Here is a 16,007-nt window from a genome sequence, read left to right as displayed (position 1 = left end):
TTGGATAATCATGAACTGTATAATTTCTTGTAAACATTTGGGAAAATACGTCTGGTAATTGGCCAGTTGAAAATTGAAACATAAACAGGCCGACGTTGTAATAAAATAACTCGGGAATTTTCAAAATTTTATTACTTACAAAAAGTTCGTTCGTGTGGGATAAATATCCAGTGTGGTTAACAATTCTAACAGCTCGTTTTTGTACAAGAAATAACGAATCGATAAGGTTTTTAGAAGCATTTCCCCACGCCAGAATCCCATAGTTGAGATAGGGAGATATCAAAGTTGAATATATGCTCTGTAGAATATTACTTGGAAAATAATAGCTAAGTTTGTTAAGAACCCCGGTATTTCTAGCAATAATTCTGCTTACATAATTAACATGGGTTCTCCAAGATAAATCACTATCGATATGAAGACCCAAAAATTTTGTATTGTTGACCTGTGACAGATCAATGTTGTTTATCTTGACAGAGAGAGGTAACACAGGTAGCGAATTACTGAATAACATATACTGAGTTTTATCAATGTTTAAGGATAATTTGTTCGCAAAAATCCAAGATTGGACAGAAACAAGTTCTTTATTTATTATGTTTATAAGCGCATCAGGATTTTGATGAGAGAAGAACAAATTTGTATCATCTGCAAAGCAAACGAAGGAGAGAATCTTAGAGGAGTTCTGGATATCATTAATATATAAAATAAAAAGAAGTGGGCCTAACAAGGAACCCTGTGGAACACCACAAGAAATCAGTTTTGGTTGGGAATCGTGACCGTGAATACTTACACGGATGGATTCCCAATCTCGGTTCTGACTTTTTTAGTTTAGTTTTCTGGCCTGTGATTTTTTTTTTCGTAGGTATAGATATTCTAAGTGATGTACGAGTAAATGTGAATTTATGTTTTATGTCATACATTTCTTTCTGCATCAAGACCAGAAATCATTGACCTGATAGCGTAATAGCCATAGACATGACCAAAAAAAAAACATGATTGTGGACAATATTACTTAGATTTCATATTCTGTCGTTTGGCTATGAAAGTTGTGGCGATACTGTGTTTGTCATTGGCAATAATTTATACCTTTTATGGTGAAAGTATGTGATCATTACTACCATTAAAATGAAAGAACATGTACAGATGATTGTTTTCATATCTACTGATTTGTATGATGATATTGCAAATGAAGTCACTCCGTTCATAACAAAAGAAGTATGAAAGCATTTAGCCAAATGTTTGATGGTGTATATTCTTCGAAGGGCTTTGCACGATGAGACATGGTGATACTGTTGAAGATATCATTCAAAGAACACACAACAAGTAGCTGAAAAGAAGGCAGTTGTGTACTCCAATACTCCTTCTTAATTACTAATTGTTTGATGATTTACATATGAATTCGTGTTCTTATCAGATCCATGGCTTATCACAATCGAAATTGGCAGTAGCTGCTGCATAACCAACAATAATTGCAGATCAAAATATTGAAACATTCATACTCGTCATGTAAATATTACAAAGTACAGCCTATGTCAATACTATATAATCACAAAATCACAATTCACTGTGAATAAAGACAAAATTGATGAAATTATGAAATCCAAAATCATTGCTGCTGAAAGACGGCCTCTTAGATTATGTGTGTGTGTGTGTGTGTGTGTGTGTGTGTGTGTGTGTGTCTGTGTGTGTGTGTGTGTGTGTGTGTGTCTGTGTGTGATGTGAGCGTGTGCATGTGCGTGCATGTGTGTTCTCGCAAATGGCCTCGATTTCTTTTTGTTCTTTTGAGAAACAATGGAATATGCCCAGTTGTTTTGAGCAAACTATCATGTTCCCGTTTTTTGCTGGCATTCTACGAGAATATAATATTATGTGTGTCCAAAAAAAAACCCAACAACAACAAAACGGATTTCCTTTCTCTGATTAAAAAACGAGTCACAATGTAAGTTTGACATTATTTTGCACAATGTTTGTGTATAATGCAGTTTGTCTTTGTATAATGTTTTTGTTTCTGTGAACGTGAATTTTGTGATATGGAATTGAACGAAATTCGAATAAAGAATCTTTAAAAAAAGTGTGTGAGTGTGCGTGTGTACATGTGCTTATGTTTATGTCAAGTTCTGAGAACTATGACAGCAGGCCAATAATATAGATAGACAACTTTCATGAAGCAACCACACATGCAAATTTTTCTTAATCTTATACAGTATAGAAATTGGCTTTTTTTTTTTAATTTATGGGCAACGGCGGAATCTGTAGAAGAGAAAGTAAAAACTTCAAATCATATGAGAGACTACGGAGTGCTGAGTATTGAGAAAGCAAAAATCTTGTGAAGATTTGTTTTGACGAAATCATTGCGTTTTGTTTAAAAGAATTTTTCATATTATTACATTTCAAATTTATTCGGGTTTTTGCTTGAAGTTCTATCAGGTCTTAGAGTATCATTATCTGTTCAGTACTTTGCCGGATTTCTATTTTTTTTTTTTCGTTATTGGTGTTTGGTCTTCGCGGTGCACTCTGTATTGGACGTCGACAGTCATGGGGCGGGGGCGTTGGGGGGGGGGGGGGGGGGTAACAAACTTCAAATTCTGTTACGCGCGCGTGGATTTTGTTGTTGTTGTTCGGATTGCATGAGTATGTATACGGACTGCTATCTTATCGTTTCATCTATACATATTACAAACTCTTTTGTCAATTCATGTGCTTAAGATTATTCAATTCTTTATAGTATTATGTTTCGAACATGTTTTGTTGAAACTTATGTGATTCAAAGTTCCTTAAAATAATGATTATGTAGGCCTACTCATGTAAGCGTTGTGTATATTACTTTGTATTACTTTATATGGAAATAAAATAATTTGAATTGAATTGAACATACCTATCTTAACGTGACTACCGAAACCTAGTTAATATCAAATTGTTTGTATTCACATCCATACCTAATAATGACCTTGATAAAAGTGAGTACCCAAAGTCGGAAACCATTGTCTTCAAATATCTGACATTCTCACAGCCCTGATGCATGGCATACCTGCATGGTTACGTAGGTTCCTTGTTGACGTTTCAATGCATGTACAACCTATCTGGCAGCGAAACGAATAGTTTTGACAATGCGTAAACCAATGATATGATTAGTATGATAACACATTATCTCACCAACACATATAAATAATGAATATAGTCATCTACCAACAACATTTTTTTTTAAAATATAACATGCTATTGTGAACTATAGTCCATTAGGCGTGGCTCTATAGTATCAAGATAATGCATACAATGCTGTGCACTATACATGACAACCTCATGGCCTAATCAAGGGTTCACAGCAGCTTAAGAGAAGAATAATGACAAAAAGAAAAAAGAGTGGGCCCTGACAAATATCTGCAGAAGGTGGTTGTGGACGCGACACTTGAATGACTGAGACCCTCTGTCACTAATCATGCCTACAATGTCTTGTGGTAAGTTGTTCCAGACTCTGACTGCGGTGTGTACAAAACTCCTGCCAGTTGAGTGTGTTCTGGACTTGGGTTCCAAAAGAATGTGATACCCTACGAGATGCACAAACAAGAAGGGTCCTTTAATTCACCAAGTGGTTGCTTACATTGGGGAATGCCAAAGTGAAAGAAACCAGGTGTTCGCGTCATTTAAAATGGCCCCGGAAATGAGCCTCGAAATTCGCCTCTTGATTTGGTGAGAAAACATATTCCAGGAATAAAACCATCCTTCTCCCTACATAACCTATATTCTTTCTTACTTGATAAGGGAAACATGTGCATTGATAGAAAAGACATACTTGTTCATGATTCTTTCCACACTTGATTCTGAGAAAAGTATTTTTGAAATAATAAAAAAGGATGTTCTTCTCTGCACTTTTGGCTGTACCAGAAATCGATCGATTTGCCAAGCTCTTGGCCCTTCCCCCTTTTCCCGTCTTTCTGTTTCTCCTCCCCTCAACCGATCACATGAACATGCAGGATACGGAAACACAGGTTAATTGTACTAAAAAACGAAACAATAATTCTTCTTACGGTACAATAATCAAAACAGCGAGTACAAGTGAAAACGGATTTATCTTCTTTTTCCCCCTTTTTTTCAAGTTCTGATGAGAACTCCATCATGCATAATGCTCAAAATACTGTGTAGCTTTTGGATCAGGTGAATCTTGGTGCTCTTATGAAGTCATGACGTCATGTTAACCCTTTCCATTCTGAATTCTTAAATCTCCATTGACTCATTACACAGGCCACCAGGTTCCAGTAAGGAACGGATTAATTTTCCTTTTAATTTTATGACATGAAAGACAGACTGCACATGATATATGCCAGCAGCGTACAGAAATTATGCTGGGAGAGTGCATAAAATTTACCCCTAATTGGTGAAGCGAACCCACTTCAATAGATTTTTCATGCGCATCTTCCTTCGGTTACTGCTCGGTTACGAAGTTACAGTTACATTCACAGGTTCATTATTCCGAAGGTTCGTTAATCCGACGATGAGAAGAATTGTTGATCCGAAGGTTCCTTAATCTGATAATGAAGTAAGGTTCATTTTACAACGTTCGCTAACACGCACCGTCTTCAAATTTCCGGAATTACGAACCTTCGGAATAATGCCACAAATGTTCGGATTAACAAACCTCTAGTAAAGGAACAACGAACCTCATAACCTTTGTTTTCTTATTCAGCATGTATCTCAGCCATGTCAAAACCGATTTTCATAACTCTTCTCAGAATCGAATGATCTTTAATATTTCATATAAGTAGTTTCTAATAATCTCGAAAAAAAAGTTAAAATCTGACTCCCCATACCAACCAAAATTATTAAAATGAAATTATTTCATCAAGGCGTTTGCATTGCAAACATGATACCTCGCTTTAAGAGGCATACTAATGGTTTCTGATTCTTTCTTACTCAGTCTCCTACATAGAAGCCTTCATCATGGTAGTATAAATTGGAATACCATTAATATTGATACTATATAGTCCTTTTAATAGTTTGCCACCAATGTCCACCAATGTCAGTCCTGACGATGAACAACAAATCATCATCAGGACAAAATGAAAAAAGGAGATTCAAACATAGTTGTGTCCTTCTGATGAGTGTGCCTATATTAAACATTTATCTTGTGTTGAACACCACTTTTAACAACCACTCATATTAATAGATAACCATTACTGCTTGCTTGATAAGACCTTAAACTCATTTTACATAGTTATGCTTGATTTATTTTATCCACGACAAAGCTAATTAAATCAATTTTGGTATATCAACATATGTAATGATAGGTAATTTCAATTATTTACTCTTATCTTAGTGTGTATAAAATTGGCAAAAATATCACTTATGAATCAAAATATCAGTATTTCGTGCTAACATTTGAGATCTTGGAGGCATGTACAGGACATGAAAGGGTCATTGTTCAATATGTGTTGCTGAGACATTATGCATCGTAAGCTTTCGAAATTATTAGGGATAATTTTGCAATGATGATTTTGTCCTGTAGGTAACGATGATCAAGTTATAGTTCTTCAAGGATAAGGGCAATGTGTTCATGTTTGTACAGTCTGCTGCTTACGAGTATAGAATGGGCCGCATCGATCTCAGTGGGTTGCATCTTTGCGATAGCTATATTAGGAATAGTCATGCGAAGATATATTTTCAAGTTTAACGAAGTATATTGACCATTGAAGATTTCAGTCGCGGATTCGGTCCATTGAAAAATATCTTTTCATAATTTTTTTTTGCGCTGCTTCAACTCTGCAGCTCACTGCTAATTGCATTTCCCCAATGCGGCGGTGTGATGCTCTGACCATCTTCGTAGTATAGAAGTAGCACTAAACTCTACCTTTGCCGCTCCTATACGAAAAAATGATTTAGTTTTACTATAAAACGCAAATCAGAAAAGCATGTTCTACATCATTATGAATATAACTTTAGCTCTTCTTTAGAGATTATTCACGTGCCATAATTTTGTGTTCACTTTCGCAATAAAGGTCATAATGGAAAGGATGTTCCAATTTTCTGTCAATTCCGCGAAGAGAAAGTGAAAGTCCCAAACGCGTTTGAATAAAATTATATGCCGGGGGAAAACCTATTTCGTTTCGTTAGACTGATGCAAAAAGAAGGGAAATCGATACACAACTCCCGCGTTTCCAAACATGCGCATGCGCTTCCTCTCTGCGGGTGCATAAATTGGCGAGAATATCAGTCGACGTACCATTCACCACTGGCTGATGTATCAAAGTGTGGAGGTCTCATCGCAAGAGGATCAAACTGCAAACTGACTTTGCACGGTAAGTTTTTTTTTTCTTCATTTTTGTTTTAAGTGGCAGGCTTTTCAAATCAATTTTTAGCGACACTTTAGATGAATAAAATGATGGCTACAACATGAGACACAGAGAGCACTGTTATGATCCTCATAATAAGAGCTGAAAGTGTAATGAACAAGTGTGTTGATACTGAAGCTGTGCTCTGAAACTGTGTCCTGAATTTGTGGATATATCGATCTTTCCAGAGCTTTGAATCTATTTGCCACAGTTATATATCTTATCCAAGTATTTCACTTGTGCCTGTTATACGAGAGGGACTGTATCTGACCATGGAAACTCGAAAAAGGAGAAGAAATCCTCCGGACAAACTTGTCACCAAGAACAGCAAGCAACCCATCGGTCAACAAGCTAAAGCCCTCGAGAGTGAAGCCGGGGCAATTTCGGACACTTCCCCGAAAGATGTGGAGAACATGTCAGCTGACCACCCAAGCGATTCCCTCATCACAGAGCTGAATGGCGCGAATGAGGACAATGAAAACCCAATTACCTCGCAGAGAAGAATTCGGGACGCTCTTTTGTCCGAAGAGGTATTCTCATTGTACAGGCCATGTCGATAACCATTGTAGAAAATGTCAACAACGACGTCTACAACACCATCAACGTGGACTTCCATTTGGACTTCGACAAACTTGTCGCCCTCGAAGCCAAAGTAGAAGAGCTGGAAAAGAAGCTCTCTTCATACCAGAGTGCCTTGGAAGAACATGAGCAGGAGGAACTGCCTACGATTCCACGGTGTTGCAGAGAACGGCTAGGAACAAACTGATGATGTCATCATCAAGATCATTCGCGAGAAACTGGACGTCGACATCCAGCCGGCGGACTTGGATCGATCTCATCGTATCCCGCCTCTTGCGTACGACAGAAGAGAAAGGTAATATTAACCTGGACGCGGCATCGCAGACGACGAAATTCCTACTCCGAAGCCCATCATCGTCAAGTTTGCTAGGTATAACGTGCGCCAACAAGACTAGTGTACACTGCAAGGCAGAAACTGAGAGGCTCCAATGTTTACATCCACGAGGATCTGACACAAGAGAGGAGCAACCTGCTCTACATGGCGAGGAAGCATGAGAAGGTGAAGAGAGTGTGGACTAATACCGATGGACGAATCTCAGTGCTGACACAATAACCTCACCTGATTTTCTGACTTACCAAGTTAACATAAAAGTATCTAATTACAATATCAGGAACTCGACATTTAAAGTATTGTTACCAAAACCAAAAACCAAGCACTATTTGTATAGCATGCAGCTCAATTATTCAACCAATTATCCGAAGCCACACGAGAACATTGTACAAGTTAGCACAATTTCTGAAGGATATCGATTCTGTTTTCTTGTTTGATTTATAAGTTTTTTCTATTTCTGAGCAATAATTTTTGTTTTGATTTCTCTTCTTTCGGAGATTTTTTTTCCTGCGAGTTGCTGTATTTGTATTTGATTCTGCAAAGAGTGTTGTTTATATACGCATTTAAAAAAATCTTTCTCTCATCTTTTTGTTTCGTTGTAATGATTATTGTGTATGTATTATCTTAGACGTTGATTGAACCACATCATGTTTTTTCTGTATATCATACGGACTTGCTGAAAAACAGCCTAACGGCTGAGTGCAAGTATTTTAACCCGTGTTTAAATAAATAAAACAAACAAAGAAACAAATAAAACATTTTGGTTTATGACTTATGACCTGTCAGCATTATCGCATTACTGATACTTAATACCGAAAGTGGTAAATTAAGAGGGCATTATGAAGCTAAAATGATAAAATTCTCTTCCTCAGTGAACATTTAGGTTGCACGATGATAGAATATTACTCTAGACATCATAATAATCATATTGATATCCCTTCTTACGTTTCTTACGGATGCAGGCATTTTTCCTGGGAAATTGATCATGAATATGCATAGCAACCTTTGTTACGTCACACTTCTGCTCCTTGTCATTGGAGCCATTGCCTGCTCGGAAGCCTGTACATCGCAGGAGGAGAGCTCTCCAACATACCGGGACGGCCATGTAGAAGTACGAGGAAGAACCAGGTCTACCAATCGGTAAGTTCAGGGCCCTGCAGGTTCAGGATAGCCCTACATCACCACAACATGAAAATAGATTGTGTGGTCTTGATTGTATGTATAATGTCTATGTACTAAAATACAGTGTACAAAAGTATGCATTTTCAGAATTGGCAGTTAACAATCTGATGCTCACTTATTTATCTCTTTCAATATTTGAAAATGATAATACAACTGTATTGTAATAACTCGGGGGGTATTGTAAATGGCTGTAGATCACGGTTTGATGATTACATTGTATGTCAATAGTGTCACCAGGTTGCGCGAGTGCTTTTTGATTTGTTGGAATATTTTGACATTTTGAATTCATTGGCCCGAATTCACGAATGTGGTACAATCTTGTCCTTGGTTTAAACCATGAATAAAGACCATGGGGCGCCAAGTGTCGCATGAAATATTTCGTTACGAAATGTTGTCATTTCGTTACAAAATCATTTCGTTGACGAAATGACTGATTTCGGAACGAAATATTCCATGCGAACTTGGCGCCCAATGGTCTTTGTCCATGGTTTAAACCAAGGACAAGATTGTACCACATTCGTGAATTCGGACCCATAAGTCTGTGGAGGTGAACTGAGTGGGGAGAGGATGTGGGAGGGGGTACCGCCTTCCCATACAAGGGTGCTTTTGCATTCTTAGTGGAGGAGGATGGGAGCAAATGAATGATCTTTTACTTCTTTACGATTGAAAACAAATCTGGTGCACTTTTCCTTGGAAAATGTTTGGAAAATAAATGAAGCATCTGCACAAGCATTGGTGGCATACGTTCGTTTACAATGTTGGTATAATCATGTCGACCAGTCAACATGGTGTATCACAGTACTATCATTTCTGTTTGTCACATCCCTGAAATTTACTTGGGGTGAAGGGCAAAATGATTTAGGTTTGTCCCCAAAGACTGAATGATTGGCTCCCCTGATTAATCCTGTCATCCGCTTGTCCTGTATTTTTCAGTCAACGTCGGTCGGTGCAAGATGAAGCTCTTGATGTCACACCGCCCCCTATTGATGAAATTGAACGGGAAGAGGTCTTCTCACGAATCGATCTTGACAACAATGACGTCGTTGGTGTTGTAGAGTGGTCGTTAGAGGGCGGCACACTGAGTGACTTCTGGGCTTTAATTACCGACCATGACACAGACGGTAAGTTCCAACGAGTATAGGGCTCACACCCATAAATATTTCCCCATAGGGATGTGTGTTAAAAATCAAATTTCAAAAAATTCTGTAAAATAGCTGGGAGAAATGAGGTGTTTCAGCTTCACTTACCTGGATAAGTTAGATATACCCTTTCATCCATCAAATTCTCAGGGTGGATAAATCAGTTCAAACTCTGTCCAGGGGTCCGCAAAGCCAGACTTCGAGTTCTTGTCACTCAAAAAATCACCCATTTTCCGTACACGTACCCAATGAAATATAGTCCCCTCAAATTCCACCAGAAAAGCTTTCATCTTCCAACCAAAATGCAATTTGTAGAGGAATTCATACTCAATATCTACAGCTATTCAGTTTTTTTGCCAAACTACATCATTGATTTTTAATCAATTTTTTTCTTAATTTATTTTGGTATCTTTGGTACGAATTTGTGAAGGGGTCTGGGACATTCCATTGTATTTATGGGTGTGAGCCCTATAGGGTCGGCTCGACCAAAATTTATTTCTGCACTTAAAGATTCCCGATGGTTACTATTAAGGTATGGCTTTTTTTTTTTCGCTCCCTCTCTCTCTCTCCTTCCCTGTCTTGACTCCGATATTAGGTTTAAAACTAATTTGATCAGTAAACGAGAAAATCGTGAAAAAAGTACAGTTTATCTTTTTTGTTGTGCAACTTGAATAATTAAACAACGTATCGTTTTACTTTATACTTAGCTCAGTCTCTTCACTCCCACAGAAGTCCCCTGTCTTACTCTTAACGCATATGACTCAATGAGGGATCTGAAAATGTTAATGTTTTGTTCAACTTATTTGAATAAAGGATGTATAGTTATACAACGGGTATGCTGTACGTTATTAAAAAAAATCATGTAATCCACATGTTAGTTTAAACACTGTTTTTTAATTCTTATTCTTATATTAGAAGAAAAATCTAACAAGTAGTTTCACTTACTATTTGTTAAACATGCAGGTGACGAGATGATCTCCTTTACAGAGTTCGCTGAAGTACCAGTGAGAGTGATTCGCGAGTAAAGATAATTATGACTGTCAGGAAGCGAGTGACAACATCAATGTGGAAGAGACGGCTGAACTCTTGTCAGCGAAAGACTACAGCTTGACACTGGAACGGTATAACTGCGCGCAAAATTAGTTCTTTGAATGTCATGTGCATCCGTTTGTTTTTTTCATCCTTCGATAACACTTGCTGTTTACTGGTGGAGTTGATTGTAGAGGGGAAATGTACTCTGTCGGAAGAATGCGTATTTAAAGAAAAGTCAGGTTTTTATCATCATAATCTTATGGGAAACGGTTTAGAGTCAATGACATAAATTATTCTCTTGTATGCCGCTTAAGATATTTTCTTTTATTGGACAATTTCTTGCATGTGGGACTATTGTGGGTTTGTGATGGGAGGATCGAATGTTCATCTTCCTTTGACGATGATACTGACTACCATGTAAGATCATAGATTGTTGTTGTTTTTTAATCACAAGCCATAATTTCTTATTGCACCAACAAGGGGAAGTTGTAAATGTTCTATACGCATAGTTTAGTAAATACCTGTGAATAGAGGATGATGAGTGAATGTCTATTGCTCATTCCATATACACGCGAGTACAAAATAATTTCATGAAAATCTAATGTTTACGATAAATACCAATCACTAGTGATAACCGAAAACGGAGATCTACTTTACATGTAGCTCTATTTGATATATAATAATGTGTGTGTGTGTGTGTAATATATACATGCATGAGTACATGCAATCTATGTAAAGATAATGTAAGTGCATGAAATGCCAATATTTAGGTGTAATATGGCGTATACTTACCATATTGTCCGATTTTCTTTTAATGTTTTATGTATCACCTTGAAATGTACTGACTGTGAATGAACTCTTAGTTTCAAAATACATCAGTAGATCATGTAGGCCTACGTAATGAATGTAAAAAAAAAAACCCGAATGATGTCATGTATGTGGTATTATGATTATGTTACGATTGAAATCACTTCATTAATAACAAAAAAAGAAAGTTGAATTATGTTAGCTGAAAGACTTTTACAATCGAATGCTCTTAGTAAGTTTTTGAAAAGTGAGATTTTTGATTGTACATTTTATTTAAAACACTATTTTTTTTTGTCAGCTGTGAATAACCAACAACAGTTGAATTTGCAGCCATCAATACCAACATAATCTCGCCAAACGAAGAAATACTGGCAAATTGAAGTAGAAGATATCTCAATTCTGTTAGTGCAAAAATCAAGAAAAGTCCAATAAGTTCTCCCAAGTGCTAAACGCTGATTTGGACAGATCAAAAGATGTTTTGATGCGCCTCACCTAATGACCTAGATGACAGACAGTTGAAAAAAAGAATCAATTTTCAGGAATCTGATGCACCTTATAAAATCAGGAATGGGCTTGCGTCTAGACTAGTCTGGACTACACTGTTTCTTATCGCCACAATGCGAAAGATCGGTGTTAGATTTAACACCATGGGTGTAAAAAACTAACGTCGGTCGAGTGTCAATAGAGGACCGCACCGACAGCTGGTGTAGAAAGTACATTGTGATTGTGTTGAAAAGTGTTCACCTGGCATTTTGTGGTGTTAATTTGATACTGTGCTGGTGATATTTTTTGACACTGCGCTGGTGTTAATGCAACAATGACACTATACATGGTGTTGATTTGATATTGCTGGTGTTAGTGTCAATGGTGCAACTCCATCCCAATGTCAACAGGAGACCACAACAACTGGAGTTACTGTGGTGTAAATGTGTAAAAAAAAAAATTTAATCAAGTATAACCTTATCAGAAAGTTCATGCTCGTTTTGTTGAATTTCAAAATCAACAAGAACAGTAACTAATTACCTATCTTAAAAAAAAAAAAGTTTTATATTTTGAAGTGACACCCGGAGGCGTTCATTTAACACTACAATTGAGCACAAGAAATTTAACACCAGTTCGGTGTTTCAAATTTAACACCCGACTTTTTGCAGTGCATTTGCAATCAGGCAATGATGCTTTGAGTGATCCCCTTTATATTTCGAAATCGAAGTTTGATAATAAGAACACTATCCTTTTCCATTTCGCATGCTCGCCTTTTAACACACTATATACCAGTAAATATTCAATATTCACAGATTCTGAACACTGTCAAACAGTGGAGTTCGTAATTTCGATATCTAATTCATGCTTTTAAAAATAGTAACTTAATTGTTTCTTCTTATCTTATGCTGAACCTCGCTTTGTCATATAATGTACACTATTAGCTTGAAATTAGTAGTGTGAGGCGTTACTGTTGTTTTGTGTTTCGTGTATGATACGTAGTTGTTGTTTTTTAACGTGGCGTTACGTACATATTTATTTATGTTTGTTTTAATCAGTGTCTTATTTTGCTGTCTTTGGATTCTAAGCTACTTTATATTTGCACCGTATATATATATATATATACAATATATATATATATATGATTACATTTTATCCAATGATCTTATGCTTATAACATTTTTAAAGTTTGATTGTTCTTTTTTTTCTTCTTCTGGTCCCTGCAATATACGTGTCATTGCTCTGTCTATTTCAATTTAGTATCTCATAATTTTGGGTTCATTGTTGTGTTGATTCTACTGCTGAAACCTTTTATCATGCGATGTATTTTAACGTCACAGGGCTCTGTTGTGACGTAGGCCCCTCAGCCCTGAATGCTACAGGTAAATAAATGAAAGAATAAATGAATATCAAAAAATGAATGAATAAGTAAATTAATTATACCCCGTGTACGAATAAACAGTGAGTGTGTGTATGTGTGACTGTGTGTGTGTGTGTGTGTGTGTGTGTGTGTGTGTAGGTTTGACAATGTTGTCCTGGGTCAGTAAAAGTCATCCCTCCCAAAATTACTACCTTTAGATATGTATGTATATATGAAGAGATTTCTTCCAAAAGGCGCTAAATCCATTGAAAATGATGGATATATATAGCGCCTTTTGGAAGCAAGCTCTATGTAATATATGTAATATATATCAATCAGGAAGGAACCATGGAAATCCATGTTTTTGGAGTCCCAAAAAGCAATGCTCAAGTTTCTTGGCATCGTTCGAAATAATGTCAGATATCCGGCTCCATGTTATTACTTTTTTTAATCAAATGCAGAACTCAAAAGAGCATCCTCAATAGATGGTTGATACTATGATATACGGTATTTATTCCTTGAAAACCTATACGCTGACTCTCTTTTGATTAAACTTTAGTTCATTTCAGTACATCCCTTCCATCCAGTGCAAGGAATTTAACAACTTACTTAGATTCAAGATTAAAAATTCGGATTTATTTTCACTTCCATCAAATAAGCAAAGAAATTATATACATTGCATATGTACAGGATATTTGTAATGATTGCAAAATGTGATTTAACAAAGTACATATGAAAATGAGTAGCAGATGAAAAAAAACCCGGAATTATATCTTTGTTAATACATACATATTTAAAACGTATAATACAAGTTAAATAAGGATGAGGATGGAAATGGAGGGTCCCACTAAGAAGCAAAGCTTGTACGATATGGGACCGTCAGAAAATACACAAGACAGCAATATAAAACAAAATAAAACGAACCGATGTCAACTGACATCTGAAAAATAATTGGGAAGGGGAAAAGAAAGAAAAAAGAAAGAAAAAAATTACAGCATGCCGACTGAACAGAATTAATCTATAAACTTTGATTTTGTTCAAAACTCCAACAATGCGTTTGAAATACCCTACAAGGGACGTGTTGTCACTAATCACCCCTATTATAAACTACTTGATCACAATTTTCCAAAGATGAGAGGGACAAAATTAGAATGGGACCTAGGGCAGTGAATTCTGGTTTTATTGACAGTTTCTGAAATATTCCATAAAGAATTCTAAACTCTTTTAAAGGGACATTCCAGACGATTTCATAACATTTCACATGTAGTGCTAAAATCGATAGTGCCACTTAGAGATTTGTGAAATTTGGTGTGGTCCTAGAGAAGATAAAGGAATACTCTTGAAAACCTTAAAAATCTTAAAGACATGCTCCACTAAACAAGGATGATGACATAGGAGACACATTTTCCAGCAATGTATAGCGATGAAAATGAATGAATGAATGAATGAATGAATGAGTAATAAAATGAATAAATAATAAAAATGAATGAATAATAAAAATGAATGAATGAATGAATGAATGAATGAAAGAAAGAAAGAATGAATGAATGAATGAATGAACGAATGAATGAATGATGCAATTGCATCACAACACCACTTGGTCATGAAGTTCATCTTTGTAGAATTTATGCATGCTTTTTTTCAATTGTTCTGCTCCCTAGCTGAGCACACAATCATGCTTTTTTTAACGTGAAGTTGTTGTATCATCAGTCTTGTTCATTGTGGTTGGTAAAGAATTTTGAAAACATTTTATTCCTCATCCCCATCACTATACATTCTGAAACTCAGTACCCAGTTCACACGGTTAGTTCATAGGCATTCATGATATGCTAAAATCTGAAAATTATCCGGAAGTTTCCTTTTTTTTGGGAGAGGAACCATGCCCCTCTTTTTCCTTCCGGTCACACACCTACATATACATGAACATACAGGATACAGACAGACAGACAAACAGACACACATTCCATATATATATATATATATATATATATATATATATATCCAAACATGTCGCGAATTCACGTATTGGCTCCAATATAACGAAGAATCAAGAAATAATCTAGTAATGCATTATTTCGCCAATAAAGAATGAGTTTATTGTACTTGAGTACAATTGTACTTGAGTATAATTTGTTGTGTGTGAGCAATGGTGAGTGTGTGTGCACGCACGCTTGTCCAGGTGCAGTGTGTTTATATATATATATATATATAAATGTTCATGAATTACTGTATTTAGAGAATTACATCGAAAATCACGCGTCCGACAACCGTTGATCATAGCCTTATTCGCATGACCTAACACTCTCATCTTTCAACGACAGACAATAATTTTCCATTGCTTTCTATTGTTGTGTAATGACATACAAAGTTGTCGCTACCCCTCCCACTGTAATATGGTGACCCTTCCACAATGATTCCAGTCAATGGCCCCTACCAATATACTCTCGACCTCCACCGAGTCCCCGACCTTCATCATCCCTCGAGTAACAAACATCAAGCGACGTCTAGTGCCATCTAATTTATGACAAAGTTTAGTCAAACGCAAACATCCTCCCCTCCCTCAGAGAGTATACTCAGTACTTAGAATTGTTTTTTAATCCAAATCCAAGAGTTCCACCTCCTTCTTAAACTAATCCCTCCTTTGCTTCTATAACAACCAAAGTTTTACCCAATGGAAACTCCTCTTTCCTTTCAAGCACCGTAAAGACTCCACCCCCATTCATCCATTTATTATAGGGTGAATTATTCCCCATAGAGACGAGTGGTAAAATTCAAAT

General features: G+C 36.5%; 1 protein-coding gene across 1 annotated transcript; it reads left to right on the top strand.

Moving 5' to 3' along the window:
- The first annotated feature begins 6,218 nt into the window (after positions 1 to 6,218).
- Positions 6,219 to 11,599, top strand: LOC139742649 (uncharacterized). Its single transcript, XM_071653176.1, has 4 exons — positions 6,219 to 6,287; positions 8,193 to 8,370; positions 9,346 to 9,533; positions 10,515 to 11,599. The coding sequence occupies exons 2-4, from the start codon at positions 8,216 to 8,218 to the stop codon at positions 10,574 to 10,576; spliced, it is 405 nt and encodes a 134-aa protein (XP_071509277.1). The 5' UTR covers positions 6,219 to 6,287; positions 8,193 to 8,215; the 3' UTR covers positions 10,577 to 11,599.
- The last annotated feature ends 4,408 nt before the right edge of the window (positions 11,600 to 16,007 follow it).

This window comes from Diadema antillarum, unplaced genomic scaffold (assembly GCF_040938485.1).
Source record: "Diadema antillarum isolate AM-2024a unplaced genomic scaffold, OU_Dant_1.0 seq00001011_RagTag, whole genome shotgun sequence".
In the NCBI taxonomy this organism is placed as follows: Eukaryota; Metazoa; Echinodermata; class Echinoidea; order Diadematoida; family Diadematidae; genus Diadema; species Diadema antillarum.
The sequence above is the reverse complement of the archived record's forward strand: the minus strand, read 5'-3'. Positions and strand labels throughout refer to the sequence as shown.